The 27,713-nt window shown below is 49.5% G+C and overlaps 1 protein-coding gene across 4 annotated transcripts in view; it reads left to right on the forward strand.

Moving 5' to 3' along the window:
• Positions 1-27,713, forward strand: part of ZBTB7C (zinc finger and BTB domain containing 7C) — a 179,644-nt gene that overhangs the window by 145,973 nt on the left and 5,958 nt on the right. For all 4 annotated transcript variants that reach the window (XM_072860225.1, XM_072860229.1, XM_072860227.1 and 1 more), the window contains one exon: positions 24,659-25,855. In XM_072860225.1, the coding sequence (XP_072716326.1) occupies positions 24,659-25,855 (1,197 nt within the window). The remainder of the gene's footprint in view (positions 1-24,658; positions 25,856-27,713) is intronic.

The following is a 27,713-nucleotide window of genomic DNA, read 5'->3' on the forward strand; positions in this document are numbered from 1 at the left end:
TCAGGCCGAGCAAGTAATTTTTTAACATTTTTCAATTCCACAAAGGAGAAGCCCTGCTCACTCCCACCCTCCCGCTCCTGTGAACCAGAAAAGCCTCCTCTCCTTGCTCTGCATCCTTGCAAGGGGGTAGAACTTACTCCGGCCCCATCCGGGTCCTTTAGGGAAGCAAAGAGTCCCAGACTTCTCTCATCATCCCTTTGTGCCAAATTGAGTGTTGGGAGGCAACACCCCCCCATATTACTTAGAATTGTGTGAAAACTAAATAATTTAACATGAAGGCATTCGCTTTATGTCTTTTAAGGAATCCTTTTGAAGTTGACTCTTTTGACCTTCGAGGCCCTGCATAATTTTTCCTTCTCCTCTCTCCTCCTCTTTGTTGTTCCTTGCACTCCTGTAATCTTCTCTCCTGCCTGCTTCCTTCATCTCCTCCCACCCTGCTCCGCGACTCCACTTATCTGAGCCCCGTGTTTGAAGCACTCGGTGGCTTGTGCAGCCAGCAGCCTCCTCTCCCCCCACAAGCCTTCCTCCAGCTCCTCTCTGCTAGGAGCCTCTCCTACCCACCCCGTTTTCTCCAGCTGGTGTTTTACCTGGGCTTTTTCCACCCCCTGAATTGCTTTTTTCCTCCCTTCCATTGGGAAATGTTAAATTAGGGGACCTGCCTTAATCTTCTGGCTGGCCAAGTGCAATACATCCACCCACAGCTTTCAGCAGGGGATGGGCTCTCTTCCCTCTCTCTGGACAGAAGTAGGACTCCACCCTCCCGTGCTAATAGCGTAATAACTGTGTGACCTTCCTGAGCTGAATCCACATCATGTCCAACCCCACTGTCTTCTCTGTTAGCCTCATGGTCTCCCCACAGGTGGTCATTGGGGATGTACGTTCCTACACCGTCCAGCACGCAGTGGGGTCCCAGCATCCCATTGGCAGGCTCTAGCGATGCTCTAAAGTCAGAGTTTGGAATAATTCAATAAAAGAGGTTTCAGCCAGTGAAAAAGATCATTTAGGTAGTATATAAAAATTCCTACAGAGCTTCGATTTTACCAGTTCAAGGAATGGTTTTCTCTGTTTACTACAAGTCGTAGCTTCGCTGGGGTGAATGGGAGGACTCAGCTGATTTATCATAGAATCACAGAATGGTTTGGGTTGGAAGGGACCTTTAAAGGTCATCCAGTCCAACCCCCCTGCCATGAGCAGGGACATCTTCAACTACATCAGGTTGCTCAGAGCCCCGTCCAACCTGGCCTTGAATGTTTCCAGGGATGGGGCAGCTACCACCTCTCTGGGCAACCTGGGCCAGGGTTTCACCACCCTCAGCGTAAAACTTTTCTTCCTTCTTTCTGACTTCAATGGGACAAGCAGTCCTCTTTCTAAAGAGTAAATTTAGCTCTGAATAAAGGATGTGTACACATGCACATGCAGGTTTCATGGAGATATTTAGGCATGAGAGTGCTGGAATTGGAGGGGAAGCAAAAATCTCGCCCTGCATTTATCTGGGCAAGGTTTTCTTGCTTATTCCCTGGGAGTGGAAGAATATGGATTTGCTCCTGGTGCAGGTAAATATTCATAGTGATTTCCTTGAATAAGGAAATATTCATAGTGACTTGAATTCCTCCTGCAGCAAATATGTGAGCTGAGAAAGGGCAGCAGTGGTTGGTTTTATGAAGAACTGCTCTCCTTTCTTGCCAGGGTACAGAGTTCATTTTTCCACTGACATATCTCTGACAAACACCTAACGAGAGCGTGGCATGGGGAGCCAAGTGATTGTGTTGTCATGGCAAAGACTAGTGAAAGAAGAGCAAGATTTATATCGTGGCTGCTCAGAGGGTTGGAGAAAAATGGCCCAAAGCCAGAAGTCATGCAGGCATGGTTGATACGGTCTTCAGTTTTTGCCAAGTGTGGGCTGGTTGGTGGCTTATGTGAAATGGGCTGCATAGTCTTGGTCCAAGTCTTGGTGGGCATGATTCCACATCACAGAAAATAGCCGTACAGTTGACACTTTTGCTGACAGTCTTAGCAGAAAGATGAGTTGCTGAATTGGCCCTGAAGATGAAAAAAAAAAAAAATCCAAAGAAGTTTGCAGCTAGAGAAGTGCTACCTTCTACCAGGGAAGCAAGAAGAGCAGATGACCCCAGAAAGCCCGGCACACACACATACGACTATAGTGACGTGCTTAATTTACCCAAAAGCAATGAGGGGAAGGCTTTAGGTTGCTCTCTGGAGATGTGGCCTCAGGTGCAGGTCCCCTCCACGCCTGTGGTTGTATTATTTCATCTCCTTTGTGCCTTGGCTCCCTATCTGCAAAACCGGAGCATGGAGTCAGAGAATGGTTTTGGTGGCAGGGACCTTTGGAGGCTCCTGATTCAACTTCACACTTCAGGTCAGGCTCATGCCTTTGTGTGGGTGAGTTTTGAGCATCTCCAAGGATACAAATCCCAACATCTCTCTGGCTACGTGGTTCAAGGCTTGACCAGTCTCTTACTAAAAAATGTTTTTCTTACATCTGATCTAAACTTCCTTTGCTGCAACTTCTGTCCATAGCTTCTTGTGCTCTGAGAAGAGTCTGACTCCATCTTCTCTATAGTTATGCATTAGGTAGGTAGATGAAAAAATTAACCCCTTCTTCTCTGGGCTGAACAAACCTCTGTTCTTACCTTGTGTGCTCCAGCATCCTAACCATCTTGGTGTACCTCCACAATGACAATGTCTGTCTGGAGAGCCCAAATTGGACACAGCGCTCCAGCTGTGGTCTCACAAGTGACGAATAGAGGGGAAGGATCACTTCCCTTGACCTCTGGGCAGCAGTTTTGCTAATGCAACTCAGTGTGTGTCTGGCCATCTTCACTGCAAGGACATGCTGCTGACTCCTGGGCACCTCGCTGGCCACCAGGACCAGCAGGTCTTTTTCTACAAGGTGGCTTTCTAGCCAAACACAGGTGGTGCTTGCTTCCTATTGAGGTGGCATGGACGGGAAGTGCCAGGGTCTTGGCAGAGCTCAAATGGTAGGGAGCAGGCTGTCCCTGGAGATGCAGGGTCTGGAGGACCAGACAGGCTCTGAGCTTGGCCATGTTGTGTGTTGCTGGCTACAGCAAGACTTGGCTCAGCCTTCCTGTTTGAAAGCGTGAAGCCCGTTAACGACAGAGAGGTGAGATGGCTGTAGGAGCAGGAAAACACTGTAGAAAGCCTGAGGATACACTGAAGCACTTTTTTTTGGTCTCAGGATTGTTCTTGTTCAGAGGAGGTGCAGCTTGTGTAGCTGCTGTGGTTGCTGATGCAGTACCTGCCCTGTGAATATAAAAGGAAGATTTCTGTCTCCACTGCTGCCCATCCATCACCTTTCACAAGCCTAGAAGCAAAAGGAAGAATAAAAGGAATAACAGGAAAATAAAGAAACATTGCAGCCAGAAAGCTATCCTCTGTGTTTCACAATTCTATAAATTATGCCCTTCCTTTCCTCTTTAATCGCCAGGCATATAAAATACGCTTGCAGCAGAATCATATTCTTCCCATTAAAGTTTCAGAAGAGAAATACAGGTCCCATCTGCCTGTTTAGCAAAGCAGGGCAGTGCACAACCATTTCTTTTTTTTTCTCAAAATCTGCTTTATGGCAGGAGTTTTCTCTTTTAGGACTGGCCATTCATTTCATTTTCTCATTTCAGCGTGCATTTTCACAAGCAGCCTCCTCTTTATTCTCACACAGGGCTTTCTCCAATGCCTTCAAACTCAAATGCACTTAAAGAGCAGAGGTGCAGCCTGCCCGTGATAATGGTCAAAGAGAGATGAAGGTCATTTAGGACTTCAGCAGGGTTGCTAGAGGTGGATTTCTGCTCTGTGGAGAGGGCAAACACTGTCTGAACAGCAAGAGTTGGCAATAATGAGAAATTAATAAACTGGATTGTGGAGGCACCCACGTGCCTCACTGCCATCCATCCCTGCTTGCCTCCAAGGATATTGGTATTTATTTGGTGTTGGTCTGGATTTCGGGTGGGTATGAGATCTTAGGGATGGGTTGTCTGCATGGTATGGGAGTGAGCGTGGCATCGTCCCCTGCCATACAGCAACTGTCCCCACGACTTACGCGTGCAAAGGGCATGGGGAGGAGGATGCATTTGCGTGCATAGTTCCTTGGTGTGTAGGGTCGGATGGCAGGATGGGTGTGTACATCCAGGGGGACCTGTGCTGTCTCTGGCTGTGCATGTGAGCGGGAAAGGCTTACACCTTTTGGAAAGCAGTGATGAATGAGAGTGCTCGACAGCCTCCACTTCGAATTCAACCCACTGGCTCTTCATAGAATCACAGAATGGTTTGGGTTGTAAGGGTCCTTTAAAGGTCATCTAGTCCAACCCCCCCTGCAATGAGCAGGGACATCTTCAACTAGATCAGGTTGCTCAGAGACCCATCCAACCTGACCTTGAATGTTTCCAGGGATGGGGCATCTACCACCTCTCTGGGCAACCTGCTCCAGTGTTTCATCACCCTCATCATAAAACATTTCTTCCTTATATCCAGTCTGAATCTCCCTTCTTTTAGTTTAAAACCATTGCTCCTTGTCCTGTCGCTACAGGCCCTGCTAAAAAGTCTGTCCCCATCTTTCTTATAATCCCCTTTAAGTACTGAAAGGCCGCAATAAGGTCTCCCCGCAGCCTTCTCTTCTCCAGGCTGAACAACCCCAGCTCTCAGCCTGTCCTCACAGCAGAGGTGCTCCAGCCCTCGGATCATCTTTGTGGTCTTCTCGATACTTGTTCTGTGGTTTATCACGGGTTACATGAGGCACGTGCAAAATGACTTGAATGATTATTTATAGTGCTGCGCCCTTAGAAATCCCTCCTATCTGGCAGAAGGACATGTCCCTCTTTTTTACCATAAAGCCTCATTCTTATGCAGTGGCATTCAGAGCAGAGCGAATTCAGAGGACCAGGGCTATGTGGCTGCTTTTTGTGTGCCTGGAGATTTACACCCGCACTCCTGCTGCCATTAAAGTTGCCCTGCTCTAAGTATAAATCAGACCGTGCTCTATTAGATGCTTTATATATTTCCAAGAAGTCATGCGCGATGGTAGAAAGGATCCACTGCAAAATGGTGCTGGGGCAATACAGCCACAGGGGGACTTATATTCCCCTTTCCTTATGGGTTTAGCATAGAAGAGGCTTTTTTTTTTTTACCACCTTGGGCAAGAAGCTGTTTGGTTTGATAGAGGTTCAAATTTTATTTTTAAGCAAAACATGAGAAATGCAGGAGAGGAAACTGCACTCTGTTCCTTAAAATAAATGGAAGAAAAGACAGGGCTAGAAAAATATTATCTGATGCACGCACTTCGTGAGCATGTACCTTGGTATATGCAGCATCGAGGAGCTCTGGATGTTTAACTGGATCGTATCTTTTCCTCTGTAAGGTGCTTTTTATAAGGCCTGGTCGAGCTCTTGGGCTTCGGAAGCCCTATAGCCCATCTCTGCGTGTAAAATGCCAGCAGCTCACATTAAGCTCTGACTCTGCAATACCATTTGGAAGAGGGAGTGGAAACCAAACCTAGCTCATGACCTACCTGAGCACACCTGTCCCCGAGGCCATGACTCAGGGAAAGGAGAAAGGTGTGGGCATTTTGGCCATCCATCTCCTGTTGCTCCTAGGCAGCCATCCCTCACGGCTTTTTCTGCTCCGTGCTTTGCATCCCCTATGCAAGCACCCAATTCAATGCTCAGCCTTCAACAGCCGTGGAGAGAGACTTCAAATCCCCACTTTCACCATCCACAAAGGCTGGAGCCACCAGCATCCACCTGGGCAAGGGGAGCAGCCCTGCTCGTAGCCTCCCGCACTCACATCTGCGCTCCGCTCGCACACACACCCACAGCACCATTACCTTATAATTAAATCTCTTTTTCCCCAACTGGAAGGATTCTGCTATAAACAAGGGTTTTCTCTAACCATAATTGCACTCAGCGGAGGGCAAAGAGCTGCAATAACTCAGGGCTTTGTTCTGTGTGCAGGGAGCAAGTCCCTGTGCCTATCCTCAGGTATGCCAACAATGCAAGCCTAACTCCCCTCGACCTGACATGAATCTCAGGGCAGGGTTTGCAAACAGAGGCAGTGGTCAAAATGGGGCTTAAGTGCATTTATAAATATTTTGAAGTACCGACTTGGAAAAGGAAAGTCCCCGGCATGCTGCGGCACTGGTGTTTCATCAAGTGCTGGTGTGTGGCTTTGAAGTGCGGCGTTGGCAAGCTGCTGGGTTCCTGCCCATTTCTAGGAAGGGCTGAATGGATATATATATGTATATAAAAAAACACGTGAAATGCAAGACACAGCATTTAGGCTCCCTTTTGGTGAGTGTTTTCACGGACAAACGGGGAGAAGAAATTAAAATGCTGCAAGGTGATGCATATATGAAACAACATAATGTGGATTAGAAATGCCAGAGATGGAAGGCAAGGTGGGTGGATGGAGAGGTAGATGTTTCCAAATGTCTGCTTTTATTGTGGCCCCTTAACTAATTAATTTTCCTCTACTAGATAGAATTCACTGTAATACATTTAATCAGAGACTGACATATCTGTGCTGTGAAAGGAGATGCAAAATACAGACAGTGAAATGATGGGGAAAGTGGGGTAAAATGCTGATATTTTCCCACCCAGGACAAAAAGTATGTATGTCCTGAAATAGTGTGAGTGATTCCACATTTCTGCTGGTGCTCTTCAGGACATTTCCCAAACACACACACCCAGAGCATCCTCCAGTCCTTTGCTCAGGAGGCGGATCAAACCTGCATCTTGGTAAGAATACATAGAAGCAGCCATGTGTTCCCCATGCATGTGCGATGCCCTTCTCCAACACACAGATACTGGGGGTTGCTGTTGTGTTAGATGTCTGCATTTCTTTTTTTGTGTAAAACGGCAAGAGCAAAGCAGCTGCTCCATAAGGTACTCTCTGTCTAGGACCTGAGAGCCAAAACCTCCGTAGGTATGGATATGTCGCAATGCACCGCGAGGTTGATCGGTAACATCCCATAGGTTTGCCTAGAAGTTGTAGCACTTTAAGTAGAGTGGCCTAGTTATACTTGTACCGGTTCCCCCTTAAGCAGATGCAATCAGAGCTGTACAGATGTTGCCTTACGCATCCAGCTGTGCCAATGGGAGATGATGCCTCTCTCCTGGAGGTTCCTGCCTCTATCACTGTGCTGCTGGAACCATCCTCCAGGAGCACCAGCCAAGTTCCCTTCACCCAGCTGTCCATAGCAGTTGGAAGAAACCTGGTTGCTGCTTCTTCCCAGCAGAAATTGGGATTTTCGTAAGAACAACCTCAAAGGCAGAGCTGTGAGGAGTAGTTACCTCTGGCCTGATAGTGGATGAGGAGCTGGGGGTTCTTTCTTATGCCTCTAGCACATCTTGGACCAGGAGAGAGCATCTGTCCTCAGTCTTCAAGTGCTGTACAGGGGCATATGTAGTCCTTTGTGTGAATGGGAATCAGCCACTGTGATATAAAATGCTTTTGTAATGGTATAGCTGTCCCTGTTCTAGCTCTTGTGCCCATGCAGCTCTTTCTGTAAGTCAGGGACTAGCTGCAGATCCCATGCCAACATCTTCATGGTGGCACCAGCACAGAAGCTCACTGTAGGACGGTGCAATTCGGATCCATCTGCAAGACTGTCCTGCAGACCACTGTAACATCCTCGTCCTCTTTGCACTGGTGCAAATCCAGAATAGCATCACTTAAATTCCTGGAGTCAATCCATAGTTACACCAGGATAAATAAGAACATGCTTTACCCGGCAAAGCCCAAAAAAAGCGTAAAATCCATCTGTTCAGCTCCAGCAAGGCCAAGTTCTGGCTGTAGCCAGCACCCTGGAATTCAAAGACTCCTTTGGACATCCCCTTTGAGTCCGGACATGTGAGCAGCTTCCCTTGAAAATGTTTCCTTGTAAAGCCTTTGTGAACTTGTGCATGCGTTGATGTTATGGTTATCACACATGTAATTTCATCTGACATTGTAATGACAGCATGGAGAGTTCAAAATGTAACAGTAAATACAGTTGTTAGGGAAAAAAAAAATCCCAGCCCATCATCCTGAATGTCTCTTCACATCATGGGAGAGATGCAGACAGACTCCAAACACCATCAGCATTTCTGGGTTCCAGTTGGAAACTGCCTGGAGTTCAGGACAGGCCAAAACAAACAGGTGAGACTGTCTCTCTTTACATGGCAGGGCTGCATTTTCTCCTCCTTTTCCCTATTTTTTTTTCTTTTTGAAAGGTCACCCCTCTAAAATCCCTAAGAGGGGAGAGGCTGGGTTTTTTTCCCTGCTTGCTTGGGCTGTTTTCGTAGCCGATAGCATGATGCACCCCTGATCCTGCACTCACATCCAGCCAAGAGCTGAATCCTGACTCGAGCCCCGGTTATTTTTGAATGCTGTCGGTTTGCACTGCTGTATTGAAGGGTCATTTGCCAATTCCATTATAAGCCTCATTTACAACTCAGCTGTTTTAAATCGAATCAGACTGTGAGCTGGCGTACGCACATAGTCAGCTGGGACGTAGGACTTGGCTTGCTCGGGGGCCTGATCCTGCAAACCCCCTCCTTGCTTGCAGAAGCATTGGTTGAAAAATTAATCCTATTGATTTTCAATTTTTTTTCCATGCGTTTGAGCTGAAACATCTAAGCAGTAGATATTTTTCTTTTCCTTTTTCCAGGTTATATCCTGGGGAGAGTTCAGATGCTTTTTTTCTGTTGATCCTCACCAACTTTGACTATATTTACCAAGCTGGGCATGGGTGGGCCCCACCAAATCGCACAGATTGCTCAGGCGGGTGAGGCTTTGCAGGATCAGGGCTGAGCTGACGCCTCAGCTGCTGTTTAGCTTTCTAGCGGGTTGGCAGAGAAACTAGGGGCTTTGCGCACAGAAGGAGTTGAGATACAAATGAGGTCTGAATCTGACCCCTGATCTTCAGTTAAATTGCTCTGTAACCTCGAGAGCTGGATTAAATCGTCCCTTGAAGACAGGGAGTTGCCTCTGGATATTCGGTGCTTGGGCCACACTGTAAGGTTATGCTCATATATTACCTGTGGTCTTCAGAGAGCTCATTAGTTGGTTGGTTTACATACAAGAAGTCTGGATGAAAGTCTCATCCCCCTTTCCCTGAGTGTCCTCTGCTGAAGCCCAGCAGTATTTCCTCTAGAAACACTCAGCTCAAGGGTTAGAGATGTGATGCACCTCACTGGGTTTTCAGCGTGGTGGGGACGTGTGATTCAGAGGAGTGTTGGCTTGCAGAAAAATTATCATAGAATCACGGAATGGTTTGGGTGGGAAGGGACCTTTAAAGGTCATCCAGTCCAACCCCCCTGCCATAAGCAGGGACATCTCCAACTACATCAGGTTGCTCAGAGCCCCGTCCAACCTGACCTTGAATGTTTCCAGGGATGGAGCATCCATGATGCTCCTCCTTGGATTAGCGAAGGATGAGGAGATGCAATATTCACCCCTCTGTGGTGGAGCTGGGGCTGTATGTGACTCTGAGGAGACACTCATATGGGTAAAAACTGGGTGGATTGGGTCCCCTCTCTGAAGGCAGGGACTTGAATTTTTGTCCTGTGTTGGGGTTGACTGCGGCAGCACGGTCCAAGCCCAGAGCTAGACTTCTGCCCATGGTACAGATGATGGGGTGGTGCTGGAGGGGCCGTGTCTTTGCAGGCTGGATCACCATCATAGGGCGAGATGCTCTGCAGAGGCACCTTCCATGAACACGTCTCTCCAAAAGCCACTTTATGTCCATGTGGGAGCTATTCTGGCCCGGCCGTAGCAGGGGAGCTCATGTGCTTAGAGCTCCAGGACTTAAATGGCAATTAAAAATGAATGAGGCTGCAAAGGCTCTCACGAGAGCCAAGCAGGGACATAATATTTTGAGTTATGCCAGAGGAAAATAGACCAATCTGAGGTACTGCTCTTGTAAATACTCATGGGACTGCGAGCCTAATGAATGCCAATGTCGTGTAAGCGGCGGAGGGCATGGTGGGAGGCAAAAGGTGAGGCTGAGCTTGTGTTATGGGGCTTGGCCCAAAGCAAGCTGGGTTTTAGAGACATGCTGGCTCCTGAGGTTGTCCTTGTGAGAGGTAGGACGAGGCTCCTGCCACTGCCTTGGTGCAAGGCTGCAGATGCCTTGGCCACATGGTGGGTCCAGCAGCGGGCATATCTTGGCCAACACGTGGGGATGGGGGCTCCTCCTGGAGGGACGATGCTGGGAGACGTGATGGGGACCAGCAAGAAACTCCTCCAAACAGGGATGCACATGACTGGGGATGCCCAGCAATGCTGCGGGGGAGCCCCGGGAAGGTCCAGAGGAGCAGCCCTGCCCAGGCAGTAGGGTGGAGCATGGCCACTGCCAATGCCACCGCCGCCGAGCTGAGCTTCCCATCCCATCACTTCTGGAGCCTGCCTGTACCCAAGCCAATATTAAGCCTGCTCAAACACTGCACCGCATTCTCCTTGCATTGTTTTCTGTACCTCACACCTAGCACCAAAATAGCGATAACCCCCCCCGCGCGGTGACTCAGGCTGGTGAGCAGGCACACATCTGCTTCTGATTTAACGTGCTAGTGCTCTGACCCTTTTATTTTTACTCGCAAAGTCCTTCCTTCGGTGGCTTTCTCTCTGGTGGCAAGGGGAGAGAAGAGAAGGGGGAGCTGGATCCCCATCCTTTGCCCCCTGCTTTTTTGGAGCACCCAAAAATTTATTTTATTTTATTTTGGAGCTGTGTTTTCACACAAGCTGGTGACAGCCTTACCCGGATCCATGTCCAAGTCCCTTGCAATCCTGTCCACTCTGGAGGGATGCCAACCAAACAAGTTTTCCATGGTTAAGCTGGGCACATTTTTCCGCTGTGGTTTGGTTTTTTTTGTCAGGAAGCAAACCCACCCAGTGTGTGTGCGCTGTTCAATAGGAGCCTTTTTAAAATTTCTTTTCCTTTTTCTGGCTCTGGAGAAAAGCAGAACGAGAGGGAACGAAGGGGCCTGCCTGTTCTCCCAGGAGAGCTCAGAATGGGAGGAAATAACTTTTTTTGCTATTTTTAAGGCTGTGCTGGAAGGAGTTACCCTCCACCAATGGGCTCATGGGGTTGTAATGTTGTGCACCCGCAGGGATATATCCTATATATATTTATGTATCTCCTATGTAGCCCCCTATAGCAGTGGCTGGGCAGCTTGCACAAGGGGGAAGGTTATGTTGGAGGAGAGGGGCTGCAAACACATGGACAGAAATGCCACCAACAATGTCATGTACCTCGTGGACCCTCATCCAGCTCATGTCAGAGATGCTGGAGGGACCAGCAACCGGATGTTCAGCCAGGCCAGCTCTGGTGTGGGCGCATCTCTGGTGGGGATTTTCCTCTCGCTCTCTTTTTTTCCTCCTTTTTTTTTTTTTTTTTTTGCAGAACACGGCATGGGAGGGGGGACACGTCACTTGAAGTGTGAGTTTCCATGAGAGTGGGATGGTTGCACAAGGATGATTGGAAACTCTTCTGTTTCACTTGACATATCCCCCCTCCCATGGGATTTCTACACACACACAAACACACATGTATAATGCGTATGTATATGTGTGCATATAGATACATAAGGAGGGGAGATATTCAGCCAGGATCATTTGCTGTACAAGTGACACCACATTTAAAAGTCCCTAAACACTGGAGCGTGGCCAGGAGAGCATCAAGCATGCAGAGTCATGTAGAGAGGGACCTCCGAGGGTTTCCAAGAAAAAGCCCCATAGCTAACTGGGTATTGAGCACCTCCAGCCTTGCAGAAACCACAGCAGAGAGGAGCAGAAGGGACCTGATGCCCAGAGCATCATCCCCTCAAGCTCCAGACCTCCAAGGAGCTGCTTGGGTGTGTCAGATGTGACCACCCTATAAAGCCCCTTCCTGCAGTACCTGCCTAGACACTGTGGTTAATTAATTTGCCCCTGCTTTGTGCGTAGATGAAGCCCTCAAAACGCCATCTGGAGCAAGGCTGTGCCTTTGATGTAGCTCCACTAATTGTTTATGTTTATTTGACCATTTATCACTGGGATCCCCCTTTGCCAAAACCTGCTCAGCACATCAGATGGGACTTTTCATGCGGCATGCAGACTTAATCAAGCTGCCACCCAGAAGTGACCCAGAGCTCCTGATTTTGGAGATTTATATAAACTCTGAAATTGGGAAGTGTGCTGGGTAATTTAAAGAAGCCAGAAAGAAGAAAACAAAGTGAAAATGTGGCCCTTCAATTATAGGAGGCATTGAGCTCTACTCTAGCCCTGCCAGAGCTCCTGTTTGCATTTATCTGGGGCCCAAGAACTGGTTTCAGGGAAACAGGAGAGCCGCGGGGCTTGGTCCTGGTGGTGTGATGGCATCTTCCGAGCATTAGTCCTGCAGCGTGCAGAGCTGCTGGGTGGCAGGTCCCTGCAGGCTTGCCCAGAGGCAAGGTGTTGATCCACCAAACTTCATACCAGAGTCTGGGAGCTTGTTATAAAATTATGTTCAGGTCAGGCCAGGGTGGGAGACCTTGGGGTAGATCTAAGGGGATGCTGGGACTTTTTGGATACGTGGTGCCTGCCATGATGAGTGACAAGGGAGAGCAGAGGGAAGCTCAACCTGTTCGTCATCACATGCCGATGGAGGGGCCAATTTGAGCAACAAGCCCATAGAGGAGCTGAGGCTGGGAAAAATGGCCTTATCTTAAATACCCCATGGAGTGGGGTTGGGTCCTGGTGGTCATGGAGCAGCAGCAAATTCCCGTTGCAACCAGTAGCACCCAACTGTTCAGCTCCCTGGGGGAGGATTTGATTCATAATTTGCAATTTCACCAGATTGTATCTGTACATAAACAAGTTGAAGTGCAAGGTGCCCGGTGCAGGCTCTCGGTAGCTGGAGCTAACCTGCAGGGATAGATTTGTTGAGAGATGCATAATATTTGCTGCAATGTATAACTAGCCTTTAAAAATTCCCAAGGATGGATTCACAAAGGGCACAGGAGACACTTGTGCTTCCACACCTTGGTGACTGAATGAGTGGCACCTGTAATCACTATTTATCTTCTTAAGCAAATAGTCCTTGTGGTACTTCCCAGGTGATGTCATACCAGAGAAATACAGCAGATCTCCTGTATTGACATGCCCCAGGTCTTCTTGGCCGGCTAAACATCTGTATGAATTTTGGAAACTGGGAAGAGTGGTTTTCATGAAAATGAAGAAGGGGTTAAATACGTTGTTGTTGGAATCGTTGGACACTCTGGAGGTGGTTCTCCAACACCTTTTATTTTAGATTCCCTGATGCAACTTCAGGTGAAGATGGCTTTCTGATGGCCTGCTTATAGGAAACGAATAGTTCCAGCCCAAAAAAGTCAGTTTTATATAGTATGTGTAAATATATATGGTTCACATGGGCTCAACCTGCCAGCCAGATGTTGATAAGGATGAATCCTTGTATGCCCAAGGATTTTGTTCGGAAATTAGTGTTAATATTGCAAAGTCCAGTAGGTAATGGAGCAATACCAGGCTGAAGGTCACCCGTGTGATCTCAATCCCTGAAGCGTAACCACTTCAATTATGTGACCAAACCATGCTCGACTTCCAGGGCTCTTCCTTCAGGTAGGAGCCATTTCACACATCCTTGGCTCTGTGGAGGCTGGCCAAAAAGGGTTGGGCTGTTCCCCTGGGGCTTCTTGGCCATCCCTCTCCTCCCAGTGTCAGTGGGAGGTCTCCATCTGTGTCAACATCACTGGGGCTCTGGCTGGATGCTATAGGCAGCCTTGGCACTGGCATCCTATGGAGCATCTTCTTAAATTGAACTGACCTGCTCCATTTATGGAGCTACTCCCTTGCCAGCAGCCAAGTGGGGTGATGCCACCTCTGCAGCCACCTACGGGGCCTTCTCCCCATCCATGTTGCAAATGAGCATCTTCCGTGGCCAATGTGACCCTCTTTGCATCCTTCCTCGCCAAGGCATCTCTGCCCTTGCCCACTTTGTCCAGATCTAAGCAAAATCTATGATTTTTTTGAGGAGGGATCCTCAGTTTTGGGTGGATGAGTTTATGACATACTACTTAAAAACCAAACACCCCCACCTTTCCCGGCTCAACCCTGTACTCCCCAAGCAAGACTGGTCCCAAGGGGAAGGCTGGTCTCAGTTATTAGAGGCTGGGGTGGGTGCCCAGGCTAGCAGTAAACCCCTGGTGCTATTGCTAGCGAGCTGGTTCCCTCCCACAGCATCATCTTTGGGTCTGCAAAATGGCTCATCTCCTTTGAAAACGCAATGATTTCCTAGTGAGGGAGGCAGTGGTTGGTGTCACCACGTTTTCCTCATCGTTTCAGGCATCTCGCAGGGAAGTGATTGAAAGGCGAGGAGCACTCTCTGCCCCACCTTCCTGCCGGAGGGGAGAAACGCTAGGTACTAGGGTGGGTGGTTTAATAACATGTTCTTCTGGAGACAAGATGTTCAGAGGAAAGGTGTGCTTAAGGAAATATTTGCCTTTTTTGGGTTTTACACCTTCCTTTTTTTTAAATAAAAGAAAAAAAAAACCCCACCTCTCTGCCTGCCTTTCAAACAGGCTTTTAGGGATCCCAACTCCTTCTTGGTAGGAAAGAAGAGGCATCTTCCAAATCGGAGTCAAGCGCTTGGCCAAGGCAACGGTGTCATCCCCATGGGGCTGGCATTGGGTGGGGTGTCAACGTGGGTGGCTCTGCTCAGGGACTCTTGCACAAGGGACTTGCTCAAGGTCATGGAGCAATTGGCGGATGTGGGAACAGAGCCCCAGCATCCCCATACTCCCAAAATAACAACACGGCTAAGGAGCAGGAGCTATCAATCACTGGTCAGCGTATCCCGTAGAAAGCAGCTGTAATATTTTGACAGATTAGGGTAATCTCACATGCACATCTTAATTGCCTCATTACGACGAGGCACAAATAAACCTGGAAAAAAAACCAAAAAACACATATATTTATCGGCTGATGGGTGTAGCAGACAGGTCTACATACACGGGACCACAGGTAGATGCAGAGGGAGCACAGCCAGCCCACCCTGGGTCCTGCCTCTGCTCCCGCAGTCTGGAGCAGGGATTGGGAAAGAGGAGCAGGTAGCAAAGCAGCAGAGCCGAAGCGTCTGTCCCTTGGGGTGCTGAGTGCCCTGGGAAGGAGAGGGAAGGAGTGGGAAGGAGTTGGTGGTAGAAAATAAATCAGGATGGGGAAAGCAGTTGAGACCACCTGCTGATTCAATACTGGCCTTTCAGTACTTAAAGGGGGCTTAGAAGAAAGATGGGGACAGACTTTTTAGCAGGGCCTGTAGCGATAGGACAAGGGGTAATGGTTTTAAACTAAAGGAGGGGAGATTCAGACTGGATAGACGGAGGAGATGTTTTACGCTGAGTGTGGTGAAACACTGGCCCAGGTTGCCCAGAGAGGTGGTAGCTGCCCCATCCCTGGAAACATTCAAGGCCAGGTTGGACGGGGCTCTGAGCAACCTGATGTAGTTGGAGATGTCCCTGCTCATGGCAGGGGGTTGGACTGGATGACCTTCAAAGGTCCCTTCCCACCCAAACCATTCTGTGATTCTGTGACTCCCTCTCCTGCCACGGGCAGCAGGCTGGGGTAGCTGGGGATGCTCAGTGCCCCGAATCCACATCCAGCCACCTCAGGACTGCTTTGCTGGATGGCCTCATGCTTTGGATGTAGAGCTGGAATCCCTCCTGGGGTTTTGTGCCTGCAGGGACCGAGCGCGAGGGATGCTGTGTCGGGGTGGCAGGACCCAGCCATGGGGGGATGCTCAACCCCAAGCCTTGCCCCTGGACCTGCACCCCAAACCCCACTCCGTGCACAGGCTGGGTGAAGGGAAGAATTGGAGGCACCATTTGTTTTGCCTGGAAAAATGTCATTTTGACACCGGTAGCAGGCAGAGATCAGCCAGAGCCTCAGGCTCGTTCCTCTGAATGCAGCTGAATGCAGGATGAGCATGACATGGGGGGAGCCGCTCTGTGCCCCCCAGCTTTCCCCGGGGCACTCCCATGACTTCGGGGTGGCACTCCCGTGGAGAGCCCAGCGCTTTGCACACCAAAAAGAAATGTGGTCAGGAGCCAGCTCCTTCCCATGGGGAAAATCATAGCAAAGAGAAGGCCAAGCAATGCACATTTTAAGACAAAATGCTCTGAGAATCTCTATACAAATATACAAATATAAATATATTAATATAGTGATACAGAAATATGTAAAAATATAAATATAGGAAAATATAAAAATATTAAAACAGACCAATATTAAAATGTTAAAATATTAAAATGCTGCATGTTATAGTAATTATACTACATGCCAGCATACAATTAAAGGCCAAAATTGCCATCTCCCAGCTAAGACTCGGGTTGTGAAGCGTTGTCCCCATGGATGGAGCAGATGGGAAGGGGCCATCCCCAGCCCCGCCGCAGCCCTGACCCAGGAGCCATGTGTTGCACAAGCCTGGGCTCTTCTGGCAGCATTTATCTCCTCCAAGGGCCCAGCTTTGCAGGGCATTGTTGCCAGAGATGAGGAAGGAGATGGGAGAGGGAAGTGCTGATGAGGAGCCCTGCTCCTGGCTTTGAGCAATGCTGAGACCCAGGGGCAGGATCCCGTCCCACCTCGGGGCTGGCACATCTTTCCCAGGGCTCCTCTGAGCTGTGGCAGTCCTCCATTTCCACTCATACAAATGAATATATGCAATATTAGTTTATCTATTTTCTATAGATAGATCTCTATAATCTATTGAGTATACTTCTATTTTTTACTTGTCACAATGCTAAATGAGCATTTTGCCTCTCTCTCTGATATTTCAGTTTTATATTATTGGTTTTCAGAGGCTGTATTATACTGAAGGAGGCTTGAAGTTAAAAGCAGACGTGAGAATAAAGCAACCAAAAAATAAAAAGGGGCTTTTGAGCAGCAGAGTGCCCTGAATGAACTTTGGGTCACCCAGGGAGTATGCATAGCAGAGGGTTTGTAATATCGCTGCAGTCCCTGGCTTGTACCGGGGTTGTATCACCCACGTGCAGGCAGGCAGTGAGGTTAGACCCCGGCATCACAGCTGAGACTGCTGCCGGCACATCTCCATCGACCTGGTGCGGTGGTCACCGCCCCAAGCCAGCGAAGCACCATCTTTCCCAAAAAAGGAAGGATTTTCACCCAAAAAGAGGACAAAGCTCAGCTCCCCCCAGTCCCCCTTTTCTCTTGTTGCAGCCTCAGGTGCCTAAACAGGCTGGCAGAGCTCACCACGCGCCCGCGGGCAGCGCTGGTGGGAAGTGGTCCTGTATCCAAATAGCATCTCCCAGGATCATTCTTTTATAAATGGGGCTTTTCATGGCAAGAAAGTAATGAATGAGTTTTAAGTATGCCCACAAATGCAATCTTTCAAGACGTCATCTGCAGAATACGTTTATTTTAGATGCTCTCCACCCTTTCTCCCACCCCAACCCAGTTTATTTTAACAATGCTGTAATTTTCTATTATAAAATGGGATTTTTCTGTTTAACTCCATGTAGTCCGTTCAGCATTTGCATGTGTGTGTGCATGCACTGGTGATATTTGTCACCATCAGATGCTATTTTTATGCCTGTTATTCTTGAGGACCCCACCCTTGGCTTGGGGAGGGGAAGGGGGGAGTGCAGGAGGAAGGAGAGGAGGGAGGGGGAGGAAGGAAAACATCAGCCTTAGCACACTTCCAGCCTATGGCAATCAACCTCCCCAGGGGCATGGGAACCATAAGGTCATTTCTCAGGCTCGCTGAGCTCTGGAGCTGTCAAACCACCCTGCGAGTTTAAAAAATGCAAATGTATGCAAATGATGGGCTGTTTCTCTTCCTCTCCCCCCCCACACATTTAAATGACATGAATCACCTTCAATTTTGCCAGCATCCTGTAAAGTTATCGGCTTGCCTAAGCGCTTCAGTTAACAGAACCCATCTAGAGAGGACCAGGAGGGGAAGAGAAAGGAAAAGGAGTCAATTTCCACCAAAAGGAGCTGTAGATCATTTTAGTGTATAATCACATAGCCCCTGATCTCCTAATTCCATTTTTTCTTGCTTTCTTGCTGCCGAGTGAATAATCCACAAATTAGGGAGGAAGGAGCTTAGTGTCTGGAAAAAACATCTGTAAAAACAATTGTCAGGGTAGTCTAATATTCTCCATTTCTACTCTTTTGCACTTAGGGTGAGCTGGCAATAAAAGATCAAAATAGATTCATAGGAAGACACATTCCTTCACGTAAGGAGCTCCTTTAACACTAATGCTCCTTCCAAACAAAAATAAACAACTAGAAGATAAATACAGCAATAGAAATTTAATTGCTCATGCTTATTATTAAGGATACAAAGCCCTAAAAAGGAAGTTGTCTGTTCCTCCCCTGCTCAGGGGTTATTTATTATCTTACACTTCACTTGAAGAACACATCGGATTTACTTTCATTTATCAGCGATTTTCAAGGAAGATTTGATACGGAGCCAGTCGGGCTGGTAGAGGAGCATAGCTAGTTAACATGGTTAAGCACAGCACACTGTAATGAATCAATTTGTTTCAGACAACAGACATAATTAGCGTGGAGCTAATGGGCACACCAGGGGATGAGGGACTGGAGCGTCGTCCCTTGGCTGAAAATGTCGGTGGCTGGGGCCGAGGGGGGCTCGGAGGGGTGTAATTCCCGGTTCCTCTCCCCATCTCTGGGCATGGGGAGGTGGCTGGAGAGGACTTCCCATGGTGGGGGCTGCCCTCCAGCCCCCCGTGAGGCTTCACTAGCTCAGGGACAGCTTGTCCCCCATCCCCGCCTTGCTCCCACCAGGCTGGTGGTCCGTAACCCTTCCCCGGGGTGTGCTCCATCTAGGTTGCACCATCTTCCCAAGGCCTTCACTCGCTGGCTCCCATATGGCAAGTGTCCAGCAGCGCTGATTAGGTGTGGGGGAGATATCTGCAAGGTCTCGGCTGGAGATTGACCCTGCGGAGGGAGGAGAAGGGAGATGGTGTTCCTCTTCCCACGGGAATGTTTGCTGCAGAGTCTCATCCCCTCTATGGCTCCCCAGCCTCCCCCAAGGGTCACTGGCTTGCCGACCAAGGTGAAGCAAGGATTTCCCTGGACTACCTCCATCAGACCAGGCTCTTTCCATCCCCGAGGGCTGGAGGCAGGTGGTAGGGTGGGAGCCAGCCCCTCACCATGAGGGAGACCAGGTCCCCACAGCTGGTGGGAAGGAGGTTTGGAGTCAGCGCGGCCAGAAACTGAACAGGGAAGGACACCCAGGACGTGGCGATGGATCCCAGGAGAGATGCGGAGGTGGCGCGGGGTAGGATTGGGAACCTGCCAGAGATGCAGAGGGTGGGACTGGGAACCTGCCTGATGGTCTCAGCCTTGCAAAAGGGGCCAGAGTGGGGCTGCAGTTTTACTTACGTGTACCCTGGGCTCTCTTGGAGATCAACTGCTCGGCTGTGAACTGAGTGTCAACCTGCAATGGGGCCATAAGCCGGGGTTCGTAGAGGTGACACTGCATGAACACGTGCTCTGTGTCATAGAATCACAGAATGCTTTGGATTGGAAGGGACCTTTACAGGTCATCTAGTCCAACCCCCCCTGCAATGAGCAGGGACATCTTCAACTAGATCAGGTTGCTCAGAGCCCCATCCAACCTGACCTTGAATGTTTCCAGGGATGGGGCCTCCACTACCTCTCTGGGCAACCTGTTCCAGTGCCTCACCACCCTCATTGTAAAAAATTTCTTTCTTAAATCCAGTCTAAATCTGCCCTCCCTTAGTTTAAAACCATTGCTCCTTGTCCTGTCACAACAGGCCTTGCTAAAAAGTCTGTCCCCGTCTTTCCTATAGGCCCCCTTTAAGAACTGGAAGGCTGCTATAAGGTTTCCCCGCAGCCTTCTCTTCTCCAGGCTGAACAACCCCAACTCTCTCAGCCTGTCCTCGTAGGAGAGGTGCTCCAGCCCTCTGATCATTTTCGTGGCCCTCCTCTGGACCCGCTCCAACAGCTCCATGTCCTTCTTGTGCTGAGGGCTCCAGAGCTGGATGCAGTACTCCAGGTGAGGTCTCACCAGAGCAGAGTAGAGGGGCAGAATCCCCTCCCTTGACCTGCTGGCCATGCTTCTTTTGATGCAGCCCAGGATACAGTTGGCCTTCTGGGCTGTGAGCGCACATTGTCGGCTCACGTCCAGCTTTTCATCCATCAGTACCCCCAAGTCCTTTTCCGCAGGGCTGCTCCCGATCACATCATCCCCCAGCCTGTATTGAAACCGAGGATTGCCCCGACCCAGGTGTAGGACCCTGCACTTGGCCTTGTTGAACCTCATGAGGTTCACACAGACCCACTTCTCCAGCTTGTCCAGGTCCCTCCGGATGGCATCCCGTCCTTCTGGCGGGTCAACTGCACCACTCAGCTTGGTGTCATCTGCAAACTTGCTGAGGGTGCACTCGATCTCGCTGTCAATGTCATTGATGAAAATATTGAACAGCACTGGTCCCAGTACGGATCCCTGAGGACACCACTTGTCACTGATCTCCATCTGGACATTGAGCCGTTGGACCGCCACCCTCTGGATGCACGACCATCCAACCAGTTCCTTATCTACTGAACAGTCCACCCATCAAATCCCTATCTCTCCAATTTAGAGAGAAGGATGTTGTGGGGGACCGTGTCAAAGGCTTTACAGAAGTCCAGATAGATGACATCCATTGCTTTTCCCTTGTCCACTGATGTGGTAACTCCCTCGTAGAAAGCCACTAGGTTGGTCAGGCAGGACTTGCCCTTGGTAAAGCCATGCTGGCTGTCTCAAATCACCTCCCTGTCCTCCATGTGCTCTAGCATAGCTTCTAGGAGGATCTGTTCCATGATCTTCCCAGGCACAGAGGTGAGGCTGACAGGTCAGTAGTTCCCAGGGTCCTCCTTTCTACCCTTTTTAAAGATGGGCGCAATGTTTCCCTTCTTCCAGTCACCAGGGACTTCACCCGACTGCCGTGACTTTTCAAATATCATGGAGAGTGGCTTGGCAGCTACATCAGCCAATTCCCTCAGGACTCTGGGATGCATCTCATCAGGTCCCATAGACTTATATATGTTCAGGTTCCTCAGGTGGTCACGAACCTGATCTTCCCTTACAGTGGGAGGGGCTTTACCCCCCTGGTCCCCAACATGTTGTCCATTGACTTGGGGGGGGGTGAGGAGAGCGGTTGCCAGAGAAGACTGAAGCAAAAAAGTTGTTGAGTACCTCAGCCTTCTCCTCGTCTTTTGATACTAGGTCACCATTCTTGTTCATCAGTGGAGGTATGCTTTCTTTAACTTTCCTTTTCTGGATGATATACCTGTAGAAGCCCTTCTTGTTATTCCTTGCATCCCTTGCCAAGTTCAGCTCCAGCCTGCCTTGGCCTTCCTGACCCCATCCCTACAAAACCGGGCAACATCCCTATACTCTTCCCAGGTTACCCGTCCCTGCTTCCACTGCCTGTGCAGTTCCCTCTTGCTCTTTCGTTTGACCAGCATGTCTCAACTAAGCCATGCTGGTCTCTTGCCTTCCTTTGCCTGATTTCCTACATCTGGGGACTGAGAGCTCTTGTGCTTTATGGAAAGCATCCTTAAAGATCTGCCAGCTGTTCTGCTCCCTTGTCCCTGAGGACCGTTTCCCAGGGGGTCCTACTGACTAACTCCTTGAAGAGCTGGAAGTTTGCTTTCTTAAAATTTAGGGTCCTGACTATACTCCTCGCCTGTCCCATATCCCTCAGGACTGTGAACTCCACCAATGACTGATCACTGCAGCCTAGGCTGCCTCCAATCTTGATGTCACTGATGAGCTCACTTGCATTGGTGACCATCAGGTCCAGTATCGCATCCCCTCGGGTAGGGCTGTCTATTACCTGGGTTAAGAAGTTATCCTCAATGCACTCCAGGAGTCTCCTGGATTGCCTACAGCTTGCCGTGCTACTTTTCCAGCAGATGTCGGGGTGGTTGAAGTCCCCCAGTAGGACAAGAGCTTGCAAGCATGAAGCCTCCTGTAGCTGGAGGAAGAAGGCTTCATCAGTAGGCTCTCCTTGATCAGGCAGCCTGTAGCAGACACCAACCACAAGGTTCCCTTTGTTGCCTCGGTCTCTGATTCTTACCCATAAGCTTTTGACCTGCTCGTGGCTATTCTTCAGGGACAGTTCTTCACACTCTATCCATTTCTTGATATAGAGGGCAACACCTCTGCCCCTCCTTCCCCACCTGTCCCTTCTGAATAGCTTGTAGCCATCGATAGCCACACTCCAGTCATGGGATTCATCCCACCAGGTTTCAGTAATGGCAATCAGGTCATAGCTTTCTAGCAGCACGGTAGCTTCCAACTCCTCCTGTTTGTTGCCCATGCTGCGTGTATTTGTGTAGAGACGCTTCATCTGGGCTGTTGGCCATGTCACCTTCCTAGTGGAACACCCCTTATTTCCCTTAAGGTGTTCCACAGAAGTTTCCTTGTTGGCTCCTACTTCCTCAGGGAGCCCCCAGCTCATCTCCACAAGACTTTGACTGTGGTGCAGTGTCCCCAGCACACCCCTGGGCAACAGGTTGAGGGCCCATACTAGCACCCCATCCCTCTAACCATTGTGTGTCCTCCATGGCTTACCGCAGAGCAAGCCTGATGATATGTTTCCCCTCCCCTTCACATCTAGTTTAAAGCCCTGTCAATGAGCCCCATAGCTCCTGGGCAAAGACCCTCTTTCCCCTTTGAGAAAGGTAGCTCCCATTTGACGCCATCAAGCCTGGTGCCGTGTAGGCCACCCCATTGTCAAAAAACCCAAAATTGTGTCGTTGACACCAGCCACGGAGCCATGTATTAATAGACTGGGTCCGCTTGTTCCTTCCAATGTCACTGCCCACAACTGGGAGGAGGGAGGAAAAAAAATCACCTGTGCCCCCAATTCCCTCACTAACCATCCCAAGGCCCTGAAGTCTCTTTTAATCACCCTTGGGCCACGTACTGCAACTTTGTCACCTCCCACGTGGAAGAGCAGTAATGGGTAGTAGTCAGAGGGCTGTACCAGGCTAGGAAGTTTCCTAGTGATATCTCTAACCCGGGCTTCTGGGAGGCAGCAGACTTCCCTATGAGAAGGGTCTGCCTGACATATTGGACCCTCTGTTCCCCTCAGCAGGGAGTCTCCTACAACTACGATGCGTCTTTTCTTCCTTGTGGAGGTTGTAGTAATATGGGGGGTATGTCTTTCTGGTCTTGGCCGCTCCTCTGATGTAGATGGATTGACATCCACATCGTCCACTGACTGGTCCTCCACCTCTAGAGCCTTATATCTATTGTGCAGAGGCACCTGGGGAGGCATGGTGGGCAAGGAGGGCATCCGCTTGCTGCCCTGTTTGCAGACTTGCTTCCACTCGATGCTTCCCCTTAAGTCCCTGCCTACATCCTGGTGGGGGGAGGGTACTGAATCCCTTTGATCAGGGGCTTTTTCTGGTGGCTGTCTCTGGTCATGTTTCTGGGAGGTCTGGTGTCCTGGGGGTTTCCAAAGGGTTAGTGTATTCAAAGTTCTTCTGGCTGTTTGATGTATTCTGTGTGTGATGGGATTAATGTATTCGTCACCTACTGGAGGAAGTCGATCTCCTTTCCTGGGATTTCTCACGTGGAAGGGCTGCTGGAGCCATGTGAAAGAGGAAACATCTTACAGAGAAAAAAATGGCAAAAAAAATCAGGTTTTCCTTTTGGGTGCGGGCTTTTTGCTTCCGAATTTCCCTTTGAAGCTGGATCTGCTCTAGCAGGGGAAGGTGTCTGCACAGGGCATTTGATACCATGCTAACAAGTCCAAACAGGATCGGGAACAGAGCAAGCTCAGCTCATGGGTGAAGACAGCAGACAGCCTTCTGCCTCTGGCCAGGCCCTTGCTCTCTGGTTGTCCTTCTCTGAGCGTTTAGGTACACTGTGACACACAACTCCTTGCTTGCCTCCCCCATTCCCAGATCCCTCAGGAAGACATCGCTATGCGGGTTGTCCACATGCTAAGGTGACATGGGATAGATTACAGGCATGAAGTAGCAGGAGGACACAGAACTGGAGACCTGCTGCCCCATAAGGACTGCTCTCCTGCTGCAGCAAACAGCCGTGACCAGCAGTCCCCCTATTTGGGACGTCCAGTTGTACCAGTCTCCAAAACAATTGCATAGATGAGATGGGCGCTCCCTGGTTCGTCTTGTTTAAGCAGCGTAGGTGCTGGCACTTGGCAGCGTGAAGCAATACAGCATCACCCTTTCCCCACATCGCTCCTGGCAGGGCAAATCCAACATGTGCCTGGAAAGATGTTGGCTTTGGGAGGATGTGGAAGAAACGTGATGGGGAGGGAGTTGTTGCACAAGGTTCCTGGGGGAGGGATGTGAAAGAGAAGAGGGAGCTTGTGGTGGTTATGAAAAGGTGAATAGGGTGGGAACCGAGAATAGAAGGATGGAGACAAAGAAGGAGACAAAGAGATGTGGAGGGAAGCAGAGGTTAAATCACAGAGGACCTGGAAGGAGTTAAAGGTGACATGGAGATGCACTGGGGCAGTGCAAGCAGGAGGTGATTACAGAGGTCCAAGTGAGACGAGGGAGAGGAGGACACCGAGAGAAGGCAGGGTCATTTTGGCATTATTGATTGGGAATCCCCTGCTAATGCTCTACTGTCTGTGTTTTGTCCTAGGGCACTAAATGAGAATATGGCCAATGGCACTGAAGATCTTATCGGGATCCCATTCCCAAACCACAGCAGTGAAGTCTTATGTGGTTTAAATGAGCAGCGGCATGACGGTCTCCTCTGCGATGTCATCCTCATTGTACAGGACCAGGAGTACCGAACCCATCGGTCCATCCTTGCTGCCTGCAGCAAGTACTTCAAAAAACTCTTCACTACCGGCACTTTAACAGACCAGCCCTATGTTTACGAGATTGACTTTGTCAAGCCTGAAGCACTTTCTGCCATCCTCGAGTTTGCCTACACCTCAACCCTCACCATCACCACCTCAAATGTCAAGCACATCCTCAGCGCTGCCAAGATGCTGGAGATCCAGTGCATTATCAATGTATGCCTTGAAATCATGGAGCCCGACAGAGACGTGGAAGAGGAAGATGACAAAGAGGACGAAGATGATGACGAAGATGAAGATGAAGATGAGGAGGAAGAGGAGGAGGAGGAAGAAGTGGAAGATTTTGTCAATCAGGAGAGCCTAACTGATGTCCAAGAAGTAAGCTGTCACCAAAGCCCTTCTAAGTCTGATCTTACCGAAAAAGCATATACAGAAGCACCTAAAGACTTTCCAAATCACTACCCAGCCAATAACTCCTCTGGACACTTGGGTGTGATACGAGACTTCTCCATCGAGTCCTTGCTAAGGGAAAACTTGTACCCTAAGGCGAACATCCCAGAAAGGAGGCCATCTCTCTCTCCTTTCGCCCCTAGCTTCTTCCCCCATCTGTGGAACGGCGATTTTAGCTCCTTCTCCCAGCTCGAGGAGCCACAAGTAGACAATGGCCCCTTGGATCTGGTGATCAAAAAGAGGAAGATCAAGGAAGAGGAGGAGAAGGAAGACCTGCCTCCGCCTCCCTTCCCTAATGACTTCTTCAAGGACATGTTTACCAACACCCCAGCAGCTCCCTTAGGGCATATTAAGGCAGAGACTGACTATAGCACTTATCTCAATTTCCTAAGTGCTACCCAGTTTGGAGGAGTTTTTCCCCCATGGCCCCTGGAAGAAGAGAGGAAGATAAAGCCCAAGGCGTCCCAGCAATGTCCCATCTGTAACAAAGTCATCATGGGGGCCGGCAAGCTGCCCAGGCACATGAGGACCCACACGGGAGAGAAGCCGTATATGTGCAATATCTGTGAAGTCCGCTTTACCAGGTGTGCATTGATTACCTCTGCCGTGCGTGGCCGTGCATGGGGGGGTTGGCGGTGGTTGAAGGGGCCACGTCATGACCCATGGCCGATTCCTAAGCTACACATCTCTTTTTCCCCAAAAAAAGTAGCAAAGAAAGCAGGGCATGATCTCTATCCCTTCAGAAAAAAAGGGAGGAAGGGAGGGTGGAGGAAGAAAACGAACCTACTGATTTTGGTGGGTTGTGGATCACATCCACAGCTCACTGGATCCATCCACTCACTGGACAAAAGCTTAAATAAGTAACAGGATATTTTCAACCCCACCATAGTTCACCACAGTTGGACCAGAGGGAGCTGGAAAACAGATGGTCAAACAGCCAAGGAGGCTTCATCTCTAATGTGCTGGGAGATGCGTTGAGTTGGGAGGGCCATTTAGCTGCAGGATGTAATTAGTTTGGGTTTGCACATTTTGGCATCAGTGTAGACCACAACCAAGTTGCACATGTTTAGACAGGACAGTGTCTGGGCTTTCTGAGGCTGGAGCCGTCCTAATTGTTATATGTTAGTAGCAAGGTGGGTGCCAGTCTCTTCTCCCAAGTAACAAGTGATAGGATGAGAGGAAATGGCCTCCAGTTGCGCCAGGGGAGGTTTACATTGGATATTAGGAAAAAATTCTTCACCACAAGGGTTGTCCAGCACTGGAAGAGGCTGCCCAGGGCAGTGGTGGAGTCCCCATCCCTGGAGGTATTTAAAAGACGTTTGGATGTGGTGCTTAGGGACATGGTGTAGTGGTGGACTTGGCAATGCTAGGTTAATGGTTGGACTCGATGATCTTAAAGGTCTTTTCCAACATAATGATTCTATGATTCTATGATTTATGACCCCAAACATTGGCCACCCAAGAGCTTGGCACCTCGACTCCCTCTATGGTCAGTGGAAAGAGATCAGCACCCTCAGAGAGGTAGATGAGGAAAGGGGATGAGCAGGGGTCACCCCTGACCACAAAGACAACCTGCGAGGCTTAGATTAGGGCACCTAACTTTTAGGTATCTCAAGTTAGGTGAGACCAACCCCAACATGGGCTGCTCCAAGGCAGGCATGACCGGACAGATCCACCCCTGGTACCAATTCCCAGCCTTTGCACCTCTCTTCACCTCAGCAGACCCCTCGATGGTAATAAATCGGAACGGGCTACGCAAATCTAATGCTACAGCTTGCAACCCTTCTCTGAAAAGCTGGGCAAATGTAATCGGTGAGCAGAGACAAATAGATTCCTGGACCTGCTCTTGCTGGTTATAATTAATATCTAATGAGTACAATCTTTACCATAATAATAAAGCTTTCTGACAAGAGCATGGTATTTCAGCTCCTGGCTGTGTATGAGAAAGAGAGAGCCCTATTAGGCTGGGGCGAGCAAACCAGAGGAAAATAATATGCACAATAGGCAAAGGCGAGCTCCTGACCATGGCCAGACACCTGGGGTGCTCCTGCATTCAGCCTGTCTTTTCTTCTCCCATCCCTGTGATAATATTCGAGTTGAAGTTATGCAGATGATGAGGATTTGACCTGAAAATAAATTTCCATGCTCCGCTCCATTAACTCAGCAGACACCATATTATAATGCGGGGAGCATCGTGCCTCGGGCGGGCATACACAATGTGAGCCGGCTCACCCTGATATTTGCAGGGGAAAAGCCACTGCCTGGTGCTAATTCCTGCCTGCAGGAATTTGGATCCGGTTCTTGCTGGTGGTGCATCCTCAGGTTAGCACTGGGTTGTCACCTCCAGACAGGCGGGCTCTGCTGGGAGGAGCAGGATGGGTTCAGCTCGGTGAGTGTGGCTGCATCCCGGGCTGGAGGGACCACCTGGCCAGCCCCATCCTG

This window comes from Ciconia boyciana, chromosome 4, assembly GCF_034638445.1.
Source record: "Ciconia boyciana chromosome 4, ASM3463844v1, whole genome shotgun sequence".
NCBI classification, from domain to species: domain Eukaryota; kingdom Metazoa; phylum Chordata; class Aves; order Ciconiiformes; family Ciconiidae; genus Ciconia; species Ciconia boyciana.